The following is a 25,393-nucleotide window of genomic DNA, read 5'->3' as shown; positions in this document are numbered from 1 at the left end:
AAATATAACTTGTCAGTATTACTAAAATATTTTTCATTTTGAGCTCATATCTTTTAGATTCAAATTAATCCCTTATCAAATATGTTTCATAAGAATAAATTATTTCATTTTGATTGAAAACGTGTCAAAATAATAATATTAGTTTGTCACCTCAAAACATAGTCAAAAGCAAGGATGAAAATTTCTCAAAATATCATAGAAATTTCAACGAAATTTTGTATGTCAAACACTAGCCATGCGGTAAATGGTGGAGAAATGTCCACCAAACCCTTTTAATCAATTTTTCTATGGGTTCAATAATTTTGGATTTTCATCAAAATTTGGTGATTTTCATATGGATATATCAGTCAAGACTTTGGCTAAGCCAGTTCAAGTTTGACTAGTCAAGGTCAAAGTTGATAAAACTCCAAAAAAAAGAAGAAAAAAAAAGGAGGATTGAGGCTCAAATAAGAGTTTTCTTTTATTTCGCATGAAAGAAAAAAGAGTTGTTATATATATATATATATATAAACAATTCATATTGGTGGGTCATAGTCTTGTTTGTGTCATGTCAAAACCTTGACATTCTATTATATAGGTCAACCCAAACCCAACATAAATAATAATCTAGTTAAAAACATAAATCTAAACCTTTTATTATTCTATATTATTAATGTCTTATCCAAACATCTTTATGTTAAAAAAATTAAAATGAATTAAATATAAATTAAATGGTTTAACATGATAATTAAGTTAATCAACACAATTATTGAGTCAATTCTAACTGACTTCGTGTTATATAGGTTGATTAAAAAACTATCTATTTATTAAAGGAGTTATATGGTTTGACACAAATTTGACCCAAAACCAATTATACTCAATCCAAACCATAAAAAACGTGTCATGCTCAAGTCGTATTGGTTAATCATATCAAACTTTATCACCCCTATTTTTTAATACATTCAAACCAATTATTTTAAATCTATTTTCAAGTTGTACAAAATTATTATTGAAAGTCACAAATTATATATATTGATTTCTTCAACAAAACAACTTTAATATATATGTTTTTTTTTTGTCATCTTTTTGGAGTTTTATTTTTCAATATTTTTATTAATTAATTTACGTATCATCAAGAATTTTTTTAAAAAAAAAATTTCATTGATAGTTTATGATTTTTATTTTTTTATGTATCCATAAAATCTACATTAAAAATAGAAATAAAGGTAATTTAATAGAAATAAATTCTTTAAAAATATTATCAAGATAAAATATTTATTAAATTGAAATTTTCGTAAAAATCAATATTTTGATCATTTGTCAAAAGTACAAAGAATATTTATATCAACTATTATAATTGTAATTAGACATAGGGATCTTACATAGTAAGGATATAAAGATTAATCAATCACTTTTTTTATCCATCAAGTTCAAACATATGTAGTATGAAATACATGTTATGGTGGTTTTTATTTACTTTGAAAGTATATGTCAAGCTTCCACCACATGAACCTTAATCTAAAACTCTATACTAGCATCTTGCATAACTTCCGCATCTATCACTCTCCTTAAACCTTTTATACTAAAACTCAAGTCTGATTTAAAGAAACAAAAATAATTATAGTTAATTAAATTTGGTTAAGATATCATTTATTTTACATCTCATATTGATATAATTAATCAAGGTGACAATCATCATCTTTGTATACTTTTCACTTATTTATTATTGAGTCTCGTAAACACATTGATTAAGATGCTTGCTCAAGTGAGAGAGTCAACTTGTTCGTAATGACATACTTTTAAGTGTATATTTGTGTAAACACTAATTTCATATTTAATAATATGAATAACAAATACTCATCTCATTTTATCACGGATAGAGTATTGTATATCAAAATAATAATGATCTAATTACATGTGATAAATATAAATTATAACTTATGCAATCCTTATAATTCTATGTATGCACAAATTTCGTGAAGTTTTGCAATATAAGCAAAACAATAGGAAAAATAATGCGAAACAAAAATTTTATTAAAATTGATAAATTGTCAAGTACGATCTTTATGGTTATATTCTTTTACAAAAGAATATATCCTTATAATTCTTTCACCTTGATCACAATTTGAATAACGATGAAGAAAATACTTCATTGATTTTAGAGATCAATTGAAGACTACAAGTGGCTTATTCTTGAATGAACTCATTGAAAGACGAAGATTGCGTGTGTAGTACTTTTATCGTTTCTTAGACTTGAAAGAAGATTTTGTGAGGATTTTTCTTCTTTGTGAAGTCTCTTTTCCCATGTAGAGTCATTTTTTACTGATCCCAATAAGTCCCCTCACATAAAGAAGTTACCCCTATTTATAGGCGAAATTAAGGAATTAAATTTCGAAATTCCCTAAGATTTAGTTATTTAATTCAAATAATTTGGTTCCTTGAATTTAGAAATTTGTCTTTTCCATTAAGAAAATTTATCAATAAAAGAATATTCATATTTTTTTTTTCTTTGGACTTCATTGGGAATATTTATTTCTTTTATAAATTTGTCAATGAGAAAATATTTATTTATCAATAAAATTTTGATTAGTTTTGATCATGGGTGAAAATTTCGATAGCAATTGATAGGATATTTCAATGGAAATATCTAATTTGTTGGTTTTTGTTAATTTTGACCAATATTTCGTTTTTTTCACCAATATTTTGGGATTTTTCAGCATGATTATAAAAAGTGCTTTTAATCTAAAAAGCGTTTTTGAAAAGAAAAAAAAAATCGATATTTGACAAAATTTAGGAAACACTTTTAAAAATGTGAAAAATCACCCATAATATTGAAAAATCACTTCTAATATTTTCTAAAGAAACATTTGAATAGAAAATATACTTCTATTACAAACACTTTGAATAGAAATACTATCAAACACATTCTTAGTGTGATTAGTTACCATATATATTAATTTTCACCTTAATCAGTTCCATTCACATATCCACAAGATAAATAAGCTTAACTTGCTCATTTCTGGTTTGTACCGGCCTGATCGCCCATTAATATTTCTTTACCAAATTAATCAGGGCACTAAAAGCTAATGTCTTGATAGCAACTCAAGAAGCCACGCTGAAAAGTTCACCTTCATGACTCCTATAAACTGAATATGAATGATGAGCAAAACAAAACCCACAACTTCAACCAAAGTTCATACAAAAACATTCAATCCTAAATGTATGAAAATATAAAGATCTGACTTAAGAGACAACCTATACATACTTGTATACTAAACACACATACATGGTAAGAAATCAGAGAATTTATCAGAGTTGTGTGAAACAGCAAAAATCACACTAAAGCAGAAAAGAAACACTATTCTTCACCTGCCCTCTCCAATAATCTCATGGATTCAGTTTTATTGACAGTTAATGCAGAACAGTCTGTATCAACTGCCATGCTGATACTTGGTGAACTCAAATCACTATTTTCACTCATAAAGCTGGATGCATCATTGAACTTCCAATCCGTTAAGTATCCGGGCTTTGTTGTAACTCTGGACACTTCAATATCTCCTGAAAGCATTGCCACCACATGGGACATTGGTGGGCGTAGTGTCGGTGATGTCTGAGTGCACAGAAGAGCGACTCCTATCATTCTTGTTGCTTCTTCTTCACTAAATTCTGATAATCCTGAGTCTACCAGTTCAAGTTCACAGTTGGTTTCATGTAGCTGCCAAGCCTATGAATAAGGAAAAGAACTAGTTCTTACATCCTAATAAATTTGAAAAGGGACTAAATTCAAATGATCTCTGAACCAAAATGGAAAGATCCAATTTCCACAATCTGTCTAGAAATGACCTTAACATGTCCAAGAGATCTAATGAAGCCTAATTTTCTTTATAAAATATCAGGGAATCAGAACATGTATGCTTAAGTACGGTAGAGCCCCTAATCAGAACATGTATACCATAACGATTACTGGTATGAAGACATTTCATAAGATAAAACAGAGTCCAAGGGGTAAAAATATCATACCCATTCAAGAAGATAAGTCTTTTCTTCTTCCAAGCTTGTATCAGAATTTGGCCTTCCACTGACAATCTCTAGAGCTACAACACCAAAACCAAACACATCGGCCTTTTCTGTGAGGTGACCACGCATGGCATACTCTGGTGCAAGATACCCACTACATCAGTAGCATAAAATCTCAGTTTTAAAACTTTGATGATACCTGAAAAAAGAATTCAAAAAAAAAAAAAAACAGAACAAAAAGGGGACTAAGGGCCTTGACTCTCAAGGATCTTACATTGTGCCTGCAACACGGGTGCTTATGTGAGTCTTCGTGTCATCATACAGTTTGGCCAAACCAAAATCTGAAATCTTAGGGTTGAGATAATAGTCAAGCAGAATATTGCTGGCCTTCACATCTCTGTGTACAATGCGAAGTCGCGATTCCTCATGAAGATAGGCTAGACCCCTGGCTACACCCAAGCATATATCATAACGGGTTTGCCAAACAAGGTCCAAATTTCCCTCTCCTGTTCATGAATAACAACCATAACTGTATTCATTTTGTTTTCTTAAGAAAATGTCACGATGGCTAGAGCTGCTAAGGTGCTAACTCTTACCAAATAGTGCTTGATCAAGGCTCTTGTTTTCAAGATACTCATAGACAAGTGATCGGTTTACTCCTTCAATGCAGCACCCATACAATTTCACAAGGTTACGATGCTGCACAGCTGATATGGTTTTAATCTCTGTTACAAACTGATTCTTTCCTTGGTGCGATGATACAGATAGTTGCTTTACAGCAACAACTCTTCCATCAGAAAGTGTCCCCTAACGAATTGAATATATATATAAAAAAAAAAAGAATGATTGAGAAAAATCCCATGTTTGTAATCATACTCATAATCATAAAAAAATATATAAGCTCAACAGGATAATGACCTACCTTATAGACAGGTCCAAATCCACCCTCTCCAAGCTTATTAGAAGGACTGAAGTCTCCAGTGGCATTTTTTAGTTCAGCATAACTAAAAGTGTATGGCCTAGCCTCCATACCTAGGAGCTCTGCAAATTCCAAACAAAGCACAATCAATTGTGAATCTGTTCACTGATTTCTTACCTAATCAACATGTCTTTGCAAATGCAAAATTATCTTTGACAACTGGATGTTGATCTGCAAGAACTTGTATATTCTTTGGCAAGATGTTTGGATGCCTCTTTTTAACATGCATCAGAATACACGTTATTGCAAAATATTTTAATTCTAGAACTGATCTTTAGCTTAAATGTAGTTCAATAGGAGTTAAATAGATAGAAGTAACTAATGTCCCTCTCTAACCGTCAAAAAACAAGTGGGTTCTTTAAACTGCCTTTTATCTCCGACTTTTGGTATAAAAAAAAAAATGTTCCACAAAGACAGCAGTGGTTTACACCTCTGTTTTATATCTAAAACGATAATTAGAAAAGAAAAAAAAAACATAGGTATACACTAGATGTTAAATGTCCTATGCAAGCATCTATACACCAACACCAGTGAAAACATGAAAAAGCACTTGCAAATAACGGGCATCTATACACCAACACTAGGGAAAACAAGAAAAAGTACTTGCAAATAACGTCAAAGTGGGCTTTGAAACCCAATTCAGAAGTCAGAGCACCAACAATATGAACACAACATAACGTTTTGCATTACCTTCGTCTTGGTTTTCATATGGCTTTTTTCTTCTTAGAACGAAATAATAAACAGAGAAAACAGCTAGAAAGCACACAAGTCCAAGGGCAACAGCAATTCCAACTATCAAACCAGTCCTATGCTTCTTCCCATTTGGAGCAGTGTTAGGCACAGTAGGCTCAAAATCTGTGTAAATTTAGCAATCATTCAGTATCAGTATGAAAGTAGATCAACATTTTAGTTACTGATTTGCATCAAATAGTTTCTAATTACATTACTTGGGGTAGCACTGATTGCTGAAATAGAAGGTCCATATGTCCCTTGAGCAGGTACACAGCAAGTCCCTTTTCCAGCCCAAAAGAGATGGATTTCAATGTAATTTTCCAATACCTGAGCTGTGAATTCTTTCTTAACAGCTTGGAAAGAGACCCCCCCTGCCTCCTTTCTTATGTCAAAATCTTTTAAAATTAAATCTCCCTGGAATAAATGAATTAAAACATAGATAAAAAAAAAAAAAAAAAAAAAAAAGGGAAACATATTGGAGAATGTCTTCTTAGGAATTTGGGAATAGAAGAATTCATTTAAGTTTCATTCATTATGCCACAACCTGAGATTATATCATGAAGGAATCAGGATATTGATGGTTGAGGGAACATATTTTGTATAAGAAAGAAGCTGGAATTTTCATTCTATAATTGTTATTGTTAAGAAAACTTTTAGGAGTTATTCTCAATATTCTGGCACTTTAAGTACCTATTGAATCAATAAATCACCAAGAAAAAGATAAATAAATAACAATAAATTGCAATATCAAGATCTGTCGAAATTTTTCAAAATAATTACAAATTGATTCGAAGTAATGATGAATTACAACCTACTACTAGGAAATAATCACAATGTTGGTTACTCTGAAGCTTGAGTTTAACAAAGAACAGTCAAAACACAGTTTCTTGCACAAGTCCTTGTTTCAATACTAACCTGGATATAAATATCGAAGACACGCCTTCCAAGAGTCTTCCAAGAATTTGAATTAACAATTGCTGTCTCTGCAAATTGGAGGGTCAAAGTATAGTTTCCATTCTTAAGGCCTAAGCCATAGTATCTTAACGATCCAGCAGAGATCCTTGCTGTTTGGAACAGCTCTGAGTCTAAAGTATTTGTGAATAGAGATGAGGACGTGCTTGTGTAATTGTTGCTTCCGGAAAACTTTCCAACATTGCTAAATGCCCACCTGTTTGTGTCAGTCACATAGTATGTAGCTGGACCAAGAGTTTCACTATCCCTCTCAAACACGATCTGATCAGAAGATGTAATCTGAGGACCACCACACTTGATTGCGAAGTTGTAATCTGTACACCAATATAAAAAGCAGCATTTATCAAAGTTAAAGAAGTGATTTGATTTTTTCACTAGACAAGTTAAATTCACCTCTATCCTTTTGTTTTTAAATGATTATACTCAAGAATATTGACGATTAATGAAATAATTCATACTTGAAGGATGCATAAAGTCATTTTTCAATGCTCAAAACTGACATGAATCAGCAGCAAACCTTCATATCTGTTTGAGTGGCAATTCCAAAAAAAAATTCTGACATTTGTTACTTCATAATATCATTTTACAACTCTCTCATCCCAATTCACCCCTTAAATTGATAACCTGTGAATTTTCCACTAAAGGAGAAACTTGTGCTATGATATCTATTACAAGGCTCTCCCTGGACCTAACTAATCAAATGTCTTGACCCACAAGAAACAAACCTCATTAGTTTCCCTTTCTTGAGTCTTTGAACAAATGTGTCCTGGAGAAAGAATAAAACCCAAGGCAAGAACACCAATCACTAGCATGACTTGCCCAGTCTAGATTAAAATCGGCACTCGAGTAAAGAAACGATTTTCCTACTCTTAACTCAACACAAGTTTATAGAAATGAGAAATACAGTTTACAATATTGACTGTATTCTTTTTGGTGACACTGATACTATAGTATATTTCTCTCCTTTTCATGCCATAATACCTAATAATATGTTCCACCACTGAAATCATGAAAAAGGGAATGGTTCTGCATTGAACTTACAAATTCCGGAACCTCTATTGCAAGGAAAATTTTGTTGAAGGCAGTTCAATCCTGAAGGAAGAACACTGTAAACACAAGAAGAAGAACATACTTAGTTAAGCCAGAAATGTAATGAAATTATTGGAGCACCATACATTCACTATTTTAGAATATTCTGCAATTTTCAGACATTAAGCATTGAGAGAAAACATTTGCATATTTTTAATGAATAAGCATATCTTCATGGGTTAAAATATGGAATTGAAAAAATCACCTGCTGTTTGAACTGTCTAGTGTGAAGTTGTTGGCGACCAAATTACTGCATATTCAACCCCATAGAGAATCATAAAGTACAATGTTAGTTTCAATATCAATTGATACAGAACATAGCTCATGTTACAAAATGCAAGTTTCATATGATCATTGAAGAAGCAACGAAATATGCCAAACCTGAAAGCTGGTTGGTTAAAATATTACAGGCTTTACAGCATTGCAATTTGAATATCAAACTAGAAACTTTTGAGCTACAAAATTTTGGAAAATAAATAAATAGGAAGAATAGGATTTTCAAACATACAGTTGTAAATTCTCTTCATCAACCCAAGAAGGAAAGCTCCCTGATAGTCCATTGTATGACAAGTCACTGCAGGCATAACATAATGGGAATGTTAAGTATATAGTCCACCAACTGATAGCCAAAATTGTGGTCAGTCTTAAATTTAGATATTGGAAAATGTTAATTTAGTCAGTGGAACTATATAAAATTGGTCAAATTGAGCTTAAAGCAGTGATTTTTTCACACTACAATAATCTCAATCCAGAATCCTCATGTATGTTTCTCCATTTTTCTTCATATGCATAAAATATTTAAATGAAAACAATGGTACTGTACTATTCTTCTGGGCTTGGTCTTTGATCTGTTGCCCACATCGTGACCCCTGATAACCATCTGTATGCACCATAATTCTTTCAAACTAGCAAAAATGACACCTAAACCTACATAATGCTACCTTACATACTGAACGAGATATGAACGCTCAAACTTTTGAGAGGGGGAAAAACCAAATCAAACAAAAGGATAGACCTCAGGACTAAAATTCTGTCCTAGGGGAACTTGAGGAAAAGAAATTTTCTAATAGATTTGTAACTGATGAAAAAGCAGGTACCACCTTCTTATTGGAAGAAGTAGCTTTAAATGTTTCACCTTCATAGTTTAATTTCAAAGACATAACATTAGATACCACATATAATTGAAGCAGAGGTCTTTTTTTTTTTTTTTTCTTCTCCAAAGTTGCTTCCACATCACAATACAAACAATATATTTCAGCAGCTAGTAGGATCCTGATTCTTATTTTAGTATCACCACATATCGGCAGCTAGACTAGTTCTTAGTGCACATTGGGAGAAGTACTAAATGATTTTTGGGGCCTACAATATATAGATCTTTATTGTTTCACATAAGATATTTTAGAAATGAAACTTGCCATTCAACAGAATTCATAGCCCTAGTCCCTAGACTTAGCATAATAATGAAATAAGGAATGAAGATATTTGCTAGATACATCGATTTTGAATACATTTTAATGATTACGGACATAAATATGTTGAATATACTTACATATTGAGAAGAGATGTACTTTTCAGTGAAGGTAGAGTACCAGTTAACTGATTATTTCCCAGGAACCTGATAAAAAAGACAATAATACATGCTTCACAATGCGAAGGAATATCTCTTGGAAGCATATGAAAGAACTAAGGAGGCAGGGACCATTACAAGTAAGTGAGTTGACTCAAATTGAAGAGAGATTCTGGAAGTTGTCCACTTAGATTGTTGAAACTCAAATCCCTGCATAAATAATCCAAAGGCTATAACAAATAGGAAGTAGCTGTCATTGAAAAAATAAATATAGATAAGAAAAATGATCTCCATGTGGCTAAAACTAATAAAATCTCCGTCACCCCAGCTGAATCAAACCAAGAAAAATGGGCTTCTGTTGATGGCTAACTTTTTTTTAATGCAATCACAAACATGCTGAGCTCTACTTAGACCCTGGATTAACTTACCTGGCAAGTATTTACTCATTTAGAATTTACTAAAATTAATTGTATTATAGATGGATTGTTGGGTTGGTTCCTTGTGACTATAAAATGAGTTGTGCTCCAGAAAGTTGGTTGTTTTGGAGCCAATCCTAAATTTAACCTGACATGTTGTTAATGCACAAAAGCAACAACTATAATCGTGAATAACTTACAGCTGAGTCAAACTTCCATATTCTCCAATATTTGATGGAATAGAATCAGAGATATTATTATTCCTTAGTACTCTGCAAACAACAACCATCTTGTTATATTGAAATCCCATATCAGAAGCTTAAGAGCAAAAGGAAAAAACAAAATCCAACTGTTTTATAAGCTAGAAGCATGTTGCCTTACAAGGTGCTTAGCAACTTCATATTCTTTATAAATTCCAGTGAAGAAGAGCTCGCATTAGATATATCACTTACTCTCCTGAATTTTATATAGCACGAGAAAAGGTTAATCATACAGATCTGCTACATATGAATGGAAATAACTGACAGATTCTACACTTACAAATCGGTCAAAGAGGTTAAATTGGAAAATGATGAGGGGATGGGACCTTCAAAAGAGTTCCCCTGAAGCCTCCTACAGAAACAGTTTGAAGAAGCAGATTATAACTATGTGGAAGTACTCTATAAAGTTGAATATCATGGTAAATATGAAAGGATCACATCCCTTAAAAGATGTACAGTTACTTTGAGTTTATAGCATAAAGTAAATTCAGGCATGTAATCTAAGCATAAGTGAAGGAAAATAATGATTAAAAAACTGATAACATTGCCTTACAAGACAGTGAGCTTTGACCAATTCCCAATGAAATCAGGTATGTTTCCTGTGAGTTCATTATCTGACGCCCACCTGAGAGCCCCAAAAATTCTTTTAGAAAATTATATGAGGACACCTTTTTCTCATCAAGATATAGTACAACAATCCCAAAATGTGCAGACAGAAGGCCAAGAAAACTCTTACACTATAGTCAGGCTCTGTAGATTAGCAAATGTTGAAGGAATCTCACCACTTACCCCAGAGCTATCAAAGTAACTGTCAAGGTAAACAGCATTCATTAATTTAAACAATATTGAATTTCTTTTCCTTAATACCAGCAAAACTTTTCTTCAAAGATGATCAGTCAAGTTAATGAAATATGGTCAGTGTACCCTAGAAACAACTCAAATTTTGTACCCATGCATGTGTAGACAAATCTACCAACAAAAGCCAAGGAACTTCTGCATTTTGTGTGAAGCATATCTCAATATTTGTTTGTACTCCTCTTTTAGAATTATACTACTTTTAGCCTTTGTGTTGTACTAAGTGATCAACAAACCAATAATACCCCTTCAAAATCAGCCATATGATAGAAAGAGATCTATTCATCAGTTGCATCTGAATCAATCTAAACCTGTAATAATAAACCACTGAAATTAGGTGGAAATGATAGAAATAGTTACCCATCCTCTACCTGACCTAATTCAGAAGGAACTTCTATTAGTTCAAACAGGTGCAATTGTTTCCCAAACTTCTTACCAAATTATGGTGTGAACCAAGCATTTATTAACCTTTAAAATCTCATAAGAGGTGCAAGCACTTCAGCAGTTATAGCTAACAAAATGTGGCCTATAATTTTTCCCTTTCTTGCTTTTGGTGAAGAGCTATATATGGAAAAACAGAGAGCAAAAAGAGAAGGAAGTTCCAGACCAGAATCATTGAAAGACCAAATTTATTAGTGCCAAAACCACCAGGTTCAATTGACTTGATAATCATGCGTATGGAAAAACCTAAAACGAAACAAAGTATGTCTCATGGAAGAAGAATGCTTCATCCCTTTCCCAAATTTTGAAAACATTACCATAGTGAAACCATTGATTGGTTAAACAATAATAACATATCCTGAACATTTGTGGAAGCTACACTACTAAGATCCTATTAAGCTGTCACCCTATCTACAGCAGCTGTCTTGTTTTTCCATATCATAGGTTGTCATCTATGTGCTTATTAGTTCAAACCATGTCCATTTTGTCATCCTTCCCTCCACCTCATAGTCCTTTCAATTCAAACTGAACATGTCTCTACTACTATTGTTCTTCGGGTCTATGTTTCACACAAACAACCATCTCAACCAACTTTATCTAATCTTCTCCCCAATAGGTAGTTGGTGCTACCCATCTGACTGAATATGATCAATTTGCCGTACATCCTTTTATCACAAATCATCTTTAGCCTTAATTTGGTGGTAGGTCTGAAAAAATTGCATTAGACCAAAAAAGAGAAATATCTCCAGTTCAACTATAGCCCTACAAATCCATAGGCAAATTCCTATCTTTATCATCCTTCCTTACATCTAACTAAGATTACAAAATGGTCATTCCTCAATATATTTTGAATACCAATCTTCATTATCATCTCATTTCCACTCCTTACCACAAAAACGGTATTCCTCATACCTTGTTTTGATCTTGCTTGTTTGAAAGCCTATATATAGTTCTATATCCCCAGCATGTACATTACTACATTATGACTAAAAATCCCCTTCTAACCCTACCAAATATCTTATGCCTGTATTATGCTGTTGATCATGACAATATATTAGTTTGATGCTAAATTACAGTTGTCACAAAGGATTATCTTCTTTGGCTAGAAACAATAGCACTGGAAACTCTCAAGAACCATTTCCAAAATGTGAGACCAAATAACTAATGTAACCTAACAAGATTTTCAGCATGTATGATAGACACATGATAAAAAATCAAAATTATATTAGAACTTACAGTTGCTCTAACTTCACCAAATTCCCAATCTCAGACGGCAGGGAACCAGAGAAGTTGTTTGTCCCAAAAGCACTGCAAATTCAACAAATAAATGGCTTCAAGTTAACTCCGATTGGTAATATTTTAAAGATTATCTTCTTATAGGTTCATATCATCAGCAAAAAGTACATGAACATGGTTTTTATAACTTGACAAAGCAACACCTTGTTCTGACATGGTGGCACCAAGCCAATCAACATGTGAAATATAAAGAAAAAAAAAAGTGGGGGGGGGGGGCATGTAAAAGAGTTGGTAAGACTAGCATCTTCCTAAAATGAAAGTTATATGGTGTTGAACAGGGAAATTTGGATTGAAGAATAGTACCCGAGGATTACTAAAGAAACCTAGTATAAGAGGATGGAAAACTTACAATGATCGTAAATCAGTAAGCTGTCCAAGTTCCTTAGGAAGCTCCCCTGATAGTGCATTAATTCCCAGGCTCCTAACAACATGAAATTAAACACCAACAAAGATACCAATAAATTTCAGTGTACTAGGAAATTTCAAATAAAAATTTCTAGTGATGGGCTTACAAGTACTGCATGCTTGTTAGATTGCCAATGGATGCAGACAGGGGACCTGTCAAATAATTTTGACCCAAATTCCTGTTAAAAAAAATGGAGAAAAGTAGTGTTACAAATAACACAGAATGCAATTGGAACCCTAGTAAAACATTTCAATGGGTTGATTTTCTGCATTAATAATATCAAAGAAAATGAAGAGATAAAAATGCACAACCATAACTACAAACAACGAATAAGTGAAATATGAACTCATACAGACTGGTGAGGAAAGTCAAATTCCATAGCTCATCTGGGATTACACCAACAACGTCCAATGCATAAACTTTCCTGTAAAGAATCATTAAATTAAGTCTTTTAGTATATAGTAAAAGCTTAAGAAGCTCTAGAAGATGAAAAAGACCCAGACATGGAATATAGATTTGAAGTGTTGGTTTATGGGAACCAACTTGAATGCTGTGGTCTAAGCATCAGATTGAGCCTCAATGTCACTTGGGCAATGACCACTAAAAACCAAATATCAAGCAGAAGGATTGCATTTATAGGAAATATACCAACAATGTTCAAAATCAAACTGAGTAATATTCAACAATCCAAGCACAAAAACATGTACATACAGTTGAGTGATATGGCAAGTAGAGGCATTGTCGTAGGAACAATCACATTTGATTCCAAAATTATAGTCAGCGCTATCAATGCTGGTCGAGTCAATGGCAGCGCCGGTGCATGGTTCCCCAATTGTTCTCCATTGGCTCGATGCTGAGATTCCCCATTGTCGAAATATAGAATTCAAAACTCTCACTGCAATCAAAATTCAAAAGCTAAGTACAAATTTGGGGTTTTGATCTTTCTCATGTAAAAGTCAATTGGTGCGGGTAGGAAGCCATCAAACCCTTCCCAACATGAGACTCCAGTGACTCACCATGACCCTGTTGGACAACAATTTACTTCAAAATCATTTCTTTATAAGTGTTAAAATCAATTATTTGTAAGTGTGGATGCACAAACTTTTTATATCAAATATTGGAACAAAAAAATCAATCAAATCAATATAAATTAGCCATAATTTTAATGGAAAACCGAATCAAACCGAATCATTTAAGGTTTTTGTTTGATTAGATATTTGTTATCAGTTTTTGGCTTAACAACAAAACTCATGCTGGGATTTAGGCCCAATTAAATTTTAAAATGGATTTATTTTATTTTGAGTTTGTCTATTGATTTAGGTTTAGTTAATCAAATTGATGTAATCGATTTTGCTTTTCATTAAACCAAACTAAACATTTTCACAATCTAAAAACAATCCAATTTGATCAATATGAATTGATTTTTGATCTAATTTGAATATTTGACTTACACTCCTATAGTTTGTCACCTAAAAAATTACATAGATGTACATGTCAAGCTGTCAAGTTGAATTTATATATATAGAAATTAATTTGATTAAGTCCGTCCTAATTCGAGTTATTAAACAATCTAACGGCTAACAGCATAACAGTATAACAGCTCCTAGAATGCTTATCATTAATCAAGTTTTGAGATTTTTAATCAAAAGCTATGAGAGAGAGGTGAGACCACAAGAGAAAAAACTAAGAGAAAGAGAGGTGTAGGACTGACAGAAGGGCACCTTCAGACGGATCAGTGGTAGCATTGGCTTCAGTGGTTTGAGCAGCAGCTATGTGAAAAAGCCCAGTCACATAGACACTACACAAGGCAACAAAGACGCAGCTGACTGATTGAACTCCGGGTACCAACTTCATGATCGACCTATGACAACCGATAACCGAGAGGGAAAGAGAAAAAGGGAGGCGCAATCAGACAAAGGAGCAGAAAGTCTTATGAAGCTCTCTCCTATTATAATAATATCTCTGCAACTTTTTAATCATAGACACCTCCCGCAGAAAGTCCACCCCGCAGGCTTTTACACGGAGACGGGTACCCCAGATTTCAATGCTAAACAACGGTTTTGAATGACATTTTAAAAGTCAAAATCTGTCTTTTTCTCCCCTTTTTTATTATTTTATTTTCATATTTAAAAAGAAATTGATTATGAGATTATATTTCCTGAACTTTAGTGAAAAACCCACCTACTCAATCAATCATTTATTTAGATGGGTAAATTTTCTGATTCTTAGAAAGAAATCAATTGTATATTTCCCAGTTGAATGATGAAACGAAATTGAGCTTCATGATTTCAATGAATTAAAAACACAGTGTTGAGACGGATGTGGACGGCTGTTACAGCATCAGCGTTAGATTGGTTATGAGGAAATGGGGGCGAAGGAGGCTGAGGATCAACATTCAGCTTCGGCTCTCATGTTGTGGGCGACAGAGAAAGCGTTGTAGGAAGAGTGCATGAGCTTCAAGTGTCAACTCTCTTAGACTGATTCTTTCTTTGTTGGAGTCTCAGACTTAGTCTAATCGAGGAGGAGCCTATGTGGAACGAGTCAAGAGTTTGAGAGCTGCTAAGAAACTTAGGGAGGATGTTAATGGAGAACATCAGATTTCACAGAGATAACCAGAAGGTTTTGGAATCATAAAAAAATCTCTGTTATGTGAGCTCTGTTATTATTTATATGCAATCTATACACTGAACTGGACAAGAAAAACTCTACTACTCTGCTACAGTTGGTTAGAGATTATATTCTTTTAAAGTTGCTGAGTTGTATTCTAACAGATTAAGATTAACCAATTAACTGAACTAGCTAACTGATTCTAACACTCCCTCTCAAGCTGAACGGGGGTAGAGTCACTGCCAGCTTGTTTTGAAGTTGTTCAAACCATGCTTCTGAAAGTGGCTTAGTGGGCACATCTGCAATTTGCTCTTCAGTGGAAATATATCTCATGTCTAAACTCTTTAGGCAATGCCTTTTCAGGGAACAAATGCACATCTATCTTTATATGCTTTGTCCTAGCGTGAAACACAGGGTTGGAAGCTAAGTAACCTGCTCCAATACTATCTCACCATAGTATAGGGTGACCAACAATTTTAATTTCCAACTCATGAAACGAAGACTGAAGCCAAAGAATCTTAGTGGCAGCTTGAGCTAACGACCTGTATCCTGATTCTGTGTCAGAGCGAGCAACAACCTTTTGTTTCTTTAAGCTCCATTGAATCAAATTTCCACCCAAGTACACACAATAGCCACTAGTCGACCTTCGATCATCAAAGCTACTGGCCCAATCTGCATCTGCAAACCCTTCAAGAAATAAACCTTTAGCTGGTTTGAAATGTAAGCCATAACCAACTATTCCACAAAGATATCTAAGAACTCTCTTGCAAGCCTTCCAATGATCAATGGTTGGAGCATGTCAAAACAGACTTAGTTTATTAACAGAAAATGAGATGTTTGGCCTGGTCATAGTTGGATATTGTAAAGCACCAATTGTGCTACAGTATAGGGAAGGATCTTCAAATGGCTCTCCTTGTGATAAAGACAATTTATTTCCAAAAAGCATAGGAGTAGAAATGTTCTTTGCTCCATTCATGCTAGTTTTATTCGATAAATTTGTAATATACTTGGTCTGAGTGAGGTAGAGACCAGAAGAATCTCGATGAACTTCAAAACCAAGGAAGTAATTCAATGACCCAAGTGTCTTGAGGACAAACACCACCTAAGTCTTTAACCACTCGATTGACCTTAGAAGCATTAGTGCCTGTGATTAGGATGTCATCAACATACACTAGCAAAATGATAAGTGTGTTGCCTTTCTTGTGAATAAATAAGCTAGTGTCAGCTACAGAATTTTGAAATCCCCAGTCAAGTAATGCATTCTTTAGCTTGTCGAACCAAGCTCTTGGGGCTTATTTTAATCCATACAAGGCATTGTGTAACCTACAAACATAACTTGGTTTGGCTACATCAACAAAGCCTATAGGTTGTGCCATGTATACCACCTCTCGCAAATCACCATTAATAAATGTATTGTTGATATCAATATGTTGAATGTCCCAACCCTTTATTGCCAATGTTAAAATAACTCTAATGGTAGAAGGCTTAACCATAGGACTAAAAGTTTCAAAATAGTCTAAATCAGGTGTTTATTGAAAACCCTTTGCCATCAACCTCGCTTTATATCTTTGAATGGTTCCATCCGGTTTGTATTTAACTCGAAACACCCATTTATTCTCAACCACATTCATTCTTGTTTAATAAGGCACCAAACTCTAAGTCTTATTGATCATAAGAGCTTTATATTCATCCATCATTGCAAATTTCCAGTTTGGATCATTTAGGGCCTAAGCAATATAAGTTGGTTCTGATGGAGATGATGGCTTACATGTTGGTGTTGTGGTAGTGGAGTTAAAGACCTTGGGTTTTTAGATACCATATTTTGACCTTGTTTACATGGGATGAATGGAGGTTGAAGGAGGATTGGATGAAGTAAAAGCATAAATAAGCTCAACATTAGGTTTAGATGCAGGGGAAGAAATTCTAACAGTGGACGTAACAAATTCTATATGCTGATTGTGAGGAACCTGCTCATATGCAGGGACTTCTCTTGGAATGGTTGCTTTAGTTATTGTACCAATTACACAATCTGAAAAATGAGATGTAGTTGAATGGAAGTTATGAGAATGAGTTGGAATTACAAAAAGGATTTGAGATAAGAATGTATCAGGTTTGGAAGTAGATGAGGAAAGGAAAAGACTAGTGGAAAAAGGAAATTCACTCATTAAAATTAACATTCCTTGCAATGTAAAGACGACCAGATGAATGAAGGCACTTATACCCTTTGTGGTTTGAACTATATCCCAGAAAGACATATTTGGATGTGTGAACGTCAGATTTATGTTTGTTGTAAGGTTGGAGGAGCAGATAGCAAGCACAACCAAAAGATTTGAATTAGGAAATGGTAATTTGTTTTTTGTTTAAACAAGACTTCTAAAGGTGAGAGGTGGTTGAGAACTAGAGTTGGAAGTTGGTTTATCAAATACACAACAGTTGAGAATGAATCCCACCAATATTGAAGAGGCCTATGAGCTTGAGCTAAAAGAGTTAAGGCTACTTCAACTATATGTCTATGTTTCCTCTTAGCTTTCCCATTTTGTTGATGTGTGTGGGGACAAGGGTGTCTAAAAGTTATGCCTACCATTACTACACTTTCCCGTTGCATCCACTTTTGGTGCATGATTATTGTAGACTCTCTACATTTTTTGTAGCCCTAGTAATCCACCCGTCAAGGAATATATTATAAACTGAGTTTTATAACATCTTGCCTACATTGTATAACATCTCAACTACGGAGTGCACCTAAGGCGAGATTTCTTTGGATGTTGAATCCTGGAGGCTGAACGTTGGTTCCCTTGTACACCGAGTTCATCTTTGAGGCGGATGGTTCTACTTTAAGGACGGTGTCTTGTCATTGCTTAGCCAACTTATTTCAATAAGTATTCATTTTTCGTTTTTTTGATTCTTGTTTGTTTGTGTTTGTGTTTGTTTGTTTTGGGTTAAGTCAAATTTGTTTATTGATTATATCCTTGAACTAACAAGCATCACCCAAGGTCATCTTGGAATCACTCATGTTGTTGGCCTCTTCATACCGCCTCCTTTATTAACGTATGATTGTCCATTATAGTTGTTTGTTGTTTTTTTTTTATTATTATTGTTGTCTTTGACACTTGGTGATCATACACATTTTGGGCGTTTTCCTTATGCACCACTTATATGTCAAAAGTAACATGTAGAAAGTTAAGCGAGAGGCACACCACCTAGAAATGCAATCCTCTATATCAAGATCATTCTTTAAATAACACCCTTAACATCCATGGATTATGAATACCCAATGAACTATGTGAAGGGGATCTAACTTTAATTTTTTTTTTTTCTCATTTTTAATGAAAAAGAAATTCCCTTTTTAGTTGGCGTCATTTATGAGAAATTCCAAGTTTCTTTTTTATGGAAGCACTGTAATTTAATTATTTTATTGACAAATTTTCTACCGCAAGTCATGAATGAATACTACAAATACAAAAATTACTCTAATTTTTTTCACTATATAAAAGCTTTAACTTTCATTTACCTCAAGTCATGAATGAAACTACAAATATAAAAATTACTCTAAGTTTTCATGTTATAAAAGCTTTCACCTTCATTTTCATGAAGAAAACTAAAAACTTCAAGAGAAGTCCTTTTTAGAAGAAAAACTATGTTCTATCATTTTCAAAGATGAAGACACTTTGTCTTCTTTATATTTCTTCTATATATATAATGACACTATTTGGGTAATTTTAAAACTCTTGTTTCCTTATGATTTTTCATTTATTGGGTTGGGTCACTTTGACACTTAACTCATTTCCATCACTCGTGCAAGATGAATTTAAATAGCTTAATCAATAACATCCAAATCCATCTTATTTTGCTTTTGAAGGTCATTCATACATATTTCACTTTTAAGGGTCATTTATACAAACAAATAGATCATGCAATGAGCACATCTACAATTTAAGAGTTATAAACTTATATACTTGTTAGAGATATATAATAGCTCAACCCCAAAATTAAAGAGGAAAAAGTAGTAACCATATCTCACTCTACCCCCAAACTTATTTAGTTATGTTTTTAATAGATACACTTAGTCCCACAAAATTTTATACTCTATAACATTATAAATGTATTCATAATTATATTAACTACAATAACAATATAATAGATTGATTGGAAATATAACTTGTCAATATTACTAAAATATTTTTCATTTTGAGCTCATGTCTTTTAGATTCAAATAAATTGCTTATCAAATATGTTTCATAAGAATAAATTATTTCATTTTTATTGAAAACATATCAAAATAATAATATTAGTTTATCACCTTAAAACATTGTTAGTTTATCACCTTAAAACATAGTCAAAAGCAAGAATGAAAATTTCTTAAAATATCGTGGAAATTTCAACGAGATTTTGTATGTCAAACACTACCCATGTGGTAAATGGTGAAGAAATGCCCACCAAACCCTTTTAATAAATTTTTCTAAGGATTTGATAATTTTGGATTTTCATTTAAATTTAGTGATTTTCATATGGATATTTCAGTCAAGGCTTTGGTTAAGCCAATTGGAGTTTGACTAGTCAAGGTCAAAGTTGATAAAACTCCAAAATAAATGAGAGATTGAGGCTCAAATAAGGGTTTTCTTTTATTTCGCACAAAAGAAAAAGGAGTTGATATATATATATATATATATATAAACCATTCATATTGGTGGGTCATGGTCGTGTTTGTGTCATATCAAAACCTTGACATTCTACTATATAGGTCAACTCAAACCCGACATAAATAATAATCGAGTTAAAAACATAAATCTAAATACTATTTAATTATTAGATAGGTAATACGCTGTGTAACCCCTTTAACCCATTTAATAATTAGTCTCTCCTACTTAATAATCAAGTTGAGTTATATCTTTTATTATTCTATATTATTAATGTCTTATCCAAACATCTTTATGTTAAAGAAAATTAAAATGAGTTAAATAAGTTAAATAGTTTAATGTTGTAGTTAGGTTAATCGACACAATTATTAAATGAGTGAATTCAAGTCGACTTTGTATTATATAGGTTGATTCAAAAACTATCTCTTTATTAAACAAATTATATGAGTCGACACAAATTTGACCCAAAACCAATTATACTCAACCCAAACCATAAAAAAAACATGTCATTCTCAAGTCATATTAGTGAATCATATCAAACTTTATCACCCCTACTTTTTAATACATTCAAACCAAGTATTTTAAATCTATTTTCAAGTTGTATAAAATTATTGTTGAAAGTAACAAATTATATATATTGATTTTTTCCACAAAACAACTTTGATATATGTTTTTTTTTTGTCATCTTTTTGGAGTTTTTTTTCAATATTTTTATAAGTTTCAATTAATTTACGTATCACTAAGATTTTTTTAAAAATTCCGTTGCTAATTTATGATATTTTCTATATATCCATAAAATCTACATTAGAAATAGAAATAAAGGTTTAAGCAAACTTAGGAATTTAATAGAAATAAACTTCTTTGAAAATATTATCAAGATAAAATATTTATTAAATTGAAATTTTTATAAAAATCAATATTTTCATCCTTGGTCAAAAGTACAAAGAATATTTATATGGACTATTATGATTGTACTGAGACCTAAGGATCTTACATAGTGAGGATATAAAGATTAATTAGTCATTTTTCTTATCTGTCACATTCCAACATATGTAGTATGAAACACATGTTATGTTGGTTTTTATTTACTTTGAAAGTATATGTCAAGTTTCCACCACATGAACCTTAATCTAAAACTCTATACTAGTAGCTTGCATAAGTTTCGCATCTATCGCTCTCCTTAAACCTTCTATACTAAAACTCAAGTCTGATTTAAAGAAAAAAAAATGTAATTATAGTTTATTAAATTTGGTTAAGATGTCATTTATGATACACCTCATATTGATATAATTAATCAAGGTAACAATAATCATCTTTATATATTTTTCATTTATTTATTACTGTGTCTCATAAACACATTGACTGAGAAGCTTGCTTAAGTGAGAGAGTCAACTTCTGCCTAATGATATACTTTTAAGTGTATATTTGTGTAAACACCAATTTCATATTTAATAAGATGAATAACAAATATTCATCTCATTTTATCATGAATAGAGTATCATACATCCAAATAATAGTGATCCCATTACATGTGATAGATATAAGTAATTTTAAAAAAAGAAAGAAAGAAAGAAAGAAATCACTTTAACACTTGATGAGGAATTTTTAATAAACTTAAATATCCATAAAAAAATATATAAATATTTAAAGTTTGACCCTTAAGTAATCAAGTTGTAGCCCTAACGCAAATTGATGTCATATTTTCGGCATTCGTGTGCTAAAGTCTTTACCCATGCAAATTAGTTTGATTTGAATGCATAGTGGTATCCAAGATTTAACATTTAATTAAAACTGAAATTATATTTAATACTTACGCAAACAAGTCATGACTTTAATGTTGCGTGGTGTTGGACTTTCGACACTTAATACAACTTAAGTGTTAAGGTCTTTACTCATTCGAATTAGCTTGACTTAGGTGTATAGTGATGTTTGAACTTTAATATTTAATTAAAATTGGAACCACACTTAATACTTATTGATTACTACTCAAAAAGAATACATTTTAAAAAATAATTCTCATGAATTTCATATATTTTGAGTAGTAATTATGCCTAACATACCCAATTAATACATTGTTGCCCTTGCAAGAGATACTAATTATTTTTGTAAAGTTTTGGAGCTATTTCAAGGTGATATTGATGCATTGAGTGACAAAAGAAAGAAATGAAATTGAAAAGGAAAAATAATCTTTTGAGGAAGAGGCAATGTAATTGGATTGGGATTTGGAGTCAATTGGAGGTAGTTAAAGTGGAGTCAAAAGAAGAAAATGAAGGAAGTACCAAAGAGGAGCTTAAAAATCATATGGTGCAATTTCGCATGATCATGCGAATATTTTGCATGATTGTGCGAAATGGACTAGAAGAGAGATTTGTGCTATAAGCTAAGGAGAATTTGCAAGTTGATTTCGCACGACCATGCGAAAGTTTCGCACAATCATGTGAAATGGTCCAAAAAGTTGTTGTTGTTACTCCTCTTATTTCACATGACCATGTGAAATTGCTAAGCTCCTGCGAAATGATCATTTTGTTGTTAAACTCTAGATTGCTTAATAGAGAAACTTCTAGAAGACTTTTTAGATGATGTCAAGTGTCCACTTGACCTTGGCCTATAAATAGAAACTTGAATTTCTCATTAAAAAAATAATTTTAGACACTTTTGATTGTAGAATTTTCTATATTCTCTCTTAATAGAATTTTCTATTTTTTCTCATTTTCTCTTATTTTCTCACTAGCCAAACATGCCTTGTGAGACTAAATCTCCAAGCATGAGTGACTAAATCTCATTTTTCTCAAAGGAATGAGGATCTAGAGGCAAGATCCATGGTGAATTAGAAAAATAAGCTTTAATTGTCAAAGTAATTTGATCCAATTGATTGATTACTTGAATTTTGAGGATTTTTCTCTTCAAATTATCTTGAATGACTATTACATTGCAAACTAAATAGATTCATTAATTTCTCAAAGCTAGATTTAATGAGATCGAATAGTTGCATTGTATGAATCATTGGAAGATGATTTAAGATTAATTGAATATATAGTTTAAATTGATCTCTTGGATTAAATAGTCTAATTTGAAGAGAAATTAGGTCTAGACTTAAAGCTAAATCTAAAATCAGTTTAGATGAGAATTTAGGTTTTTAATCTAACTTGATGAAAAATAGATCTTTACATCTAATCACCATGGAAATTGTTTTTTAGAAAATCCTAACTTCGAGAATTCCTTTTCCTTCTTAATTTTCTCTTATTTTACATTCTTTTGTTCTTCTCAATTAGAAATCATTGTTATTTTGAATTTTCACCATGAATTGTCAAATCAATTTCACTTTATCACAATCATTTCTTTTCCCTCATTCAAGCCTTAATTACCAAGAATAATCCATCCTAATGGACGACACTTAAAAACCATTACACTATGAAAGTTTGTATTAAAACCATTTTTTATCAGGTACAAGCTATTATAGAATAGTGAATTAGCTTATAAATTGTGTTTTGATGTGATAAAAGATGACAAAATCAATCAATCACCTATGTAAACAAGTTATAACTTGGATGCTACACAGTATTGTACTTTTGGCACTTAATGCAGCTTAAGTGCTAAGGTCTTTACTCATGCAAATTGGTTTGACTTGGAAGTGTAGTGATGTCTAACTTCTCAAAACTTAATTGAAATTGGAACTACACTTAACATTTATGTAGGCAAGTCATAACCTTGATGATGTGCAATGTTGTACTTTTAACACTTAATGCAACTTAAGTGCTAAAGTTTTCAGTCATGCAAATTGGTTTGACTTGGGTATATAGTGATGTTTGAACTTTAACTTTTAATTAAAATTGGAACCACACTTAACACCTATGTAGACAAGTCATGGCTTTGATGTTACGCAACATTGTAGTTTTGGCACTTAATGCATCCTAAGTGCTAAGGTCTTCACTCATGTGAATTGGTTTGACTTAAAGTGATACCTATATCTCAAAACTTCATTAAAATTGGAATTACACTTACACCTATGTAGGCAAGTCATAACCTTGACAATGCATGCTATTGTTACCTGCGACACTTAATGTGGCTTCAGTGCTCAGATTTTCACTCATGCGAATTAGCCTGACCCTGATATATAGTGATATCCAACTTCGTAATTTAAATTATACTCACATTTTTTCTTTTCCTATTCATTTTTATTTATTTATTTATTTATTTTGTGATAGTAACTAAACTAAGGTGGTTTCCATAAATTGCCTACATGCCTTTCAAAGAAAATGGATCATGTCAATCATAGTTCAATTTTTTTTTTTAAATGTTCTAACTATTACCAAGACTAAAAATTAATCTTACGAGCATATGTCATAACTTTTGCCTAAGTCACTATTTCAAGTTTTCAATTTAGTGGATTTTTTTTTTTTTTTTGTGTTGTAAACAGTTTAAGCTCATGCAGGTCATGAGCGATATGCATTTTAGGCTCATAATTTAAGGAGCATCACTTATCTTGATTTTGATTAAAAAACAATAAATGCATGTTCTTGGAACAAAGTTTAACTAAGGATCAAAGTTGATTTATTTTTAACCAAACTTGTGAAGATATTTTTTAAGTATTTTGGAAAACAAAATAAGGATTTTTGAATATATCTTGATTTTCAGCCTTGAAGGTGGATGAATAACACTTTTGTTTCATGTTTGATACTCTTTCATAAGCTTGTTGAAGAATGTACTGAGTTTATACTTGATTTTAATCCAATGATGGTAAACATGTGTTCTTCGAGTAAAGTTTAATCGAGGGTCAATGATGACTTGATCTCAATTAAACTTATCTAAAATCTCCTTGAGTGTCCTGAAGAACCCGACTTTGTCTTCTTTGGCTTTGAAGATGGATGAATGACACTTTTGATATTCTTCCATGAGTTTGTTGAAGAATATTTGGAGTTTGATCCTGTCTTTTAAAGCTTCATTTTGTGGATTTAGCTTTTGAGTTACATCTTTCTTTTGATAATGCTTCATGTTACAGAAAAACACTTACATTTAGAGAAATTGGAGATTTAAATTTAGAATCTTTGAATTTGACTTCTCTAATGCAAAGAGTTTGTTCCTTAATTAAAGAAGTTTGCTAAAAAAGATTTTTTTTTTTTTTTTCCTTTGGCATAAGTTT

At 32.2% G+C, this 25,393-nt stretch overlaps 1 protein-coding gene across 3 annotated transcripts; it reads right to left on the bottom strand.

Annotated features, from left to right (window-relative positions):
- Positions 1-3,136: 3,136 nt before the first annotated feature.
- Positions 3,137-15,031, bottom strand: LOC100255641 (probable LRR receptor-like serine/threonine-protein kinase At1g56140). Of its 3 annotated transcripts, none has more exons than XM_059741256.1 (24): positions 14,731-15,031; positions 13,721-13,904; positions 13,362-13,433; positions 13,116-13,187; positions 12,953-13,024; positions 12,544-12,615; positions 10,748-10,819; positions 10,565-10,636; positions 10,292-10,363; positions 10,133-10,207; positions 9,952-10,023; positions 9,474-9,545; positions 9,318-9,383; positions 8,277-8,342; positions 7,974-8,018; positions 7,721-7,785; positions 6,623-6,993; positions 5,923-6,121; positions 5,666-5,830; positions 4,919-5,037; positions 4,593-4,803; positions 4,271-4,502; positions 4,000-4,150; positions 3,137-3,703 (listed from the first exon to the last, which is right to left on the bottom strand). In XM_059741256.1, the coding sequence occupies exons 1-24, from the start codon at positions 14,861-14,863 to the stop codon at positions 3,338-3,340; spliced, it is 3,096 nt and encodes a 1,031-aa protein (XP_059597239.1). In that variant the 5' UTR covers positions 14,864-15,031; the 3' UTR covers positions 3,137-3,337. The 3 variants fall into 3 exon arrangements, with proteins under 3 accessions (XP_059597239.1, XP_059597241.1, XP_059597240.1); XM_059741257.1 differs by having other exon boundaries at positions 3,610-3,703; positions 4,000-4,133; XM_059741258.1 differs by lacking the exons at positions 13,721-13,904; positions 14,731-15,031 and having other exon boundaries at positions 13,116-13,161.
- Positions 15,032-25,393: the final 10,362 nt, after the last annotated feature.

This window comes from Vitis vinifera, chromosome 12 (assembly GCF_030704535.1).
Source record: "Vitis vinifera cultivar Pinot Noir 40024 chromosome 12, ASM3070453v1".
NCBI lineage: Eukaryota > Viridiplantae > Streptophyta > Magnoliopsida > Vitales > Vitaceae > Vitis > Vitis vinifera.
This window is presented reverse-complemented; position numbering and strand designations above follow the sequence as displayed.

Excerpts from the sequence above, each read along its gene's own strand:
- LOC100255641 (XM_059741256.1), bottom strand. The coding sequence starts at position 14,863 with ATGAAGTTGGTACCCGGAGTTCAATCAGTCAGCTGCGTCTTTGTTGCC. Across the intron at positions 10,637-10,747 it reads CTACAGAGCCTGACTATAGT|GTGGGCGTCAGATAATGAAC; the intron begins GTAAGAGTTTTC and ends TGGGGCTCTCAG. Across the intron at positions 3,704-3,999 it reads AGACTTATCTTCTTGAATGG|GCTTGGCAGCTACATGAAAC; the intron begins GTATGATATTTT and ends CCTTATTCATAG.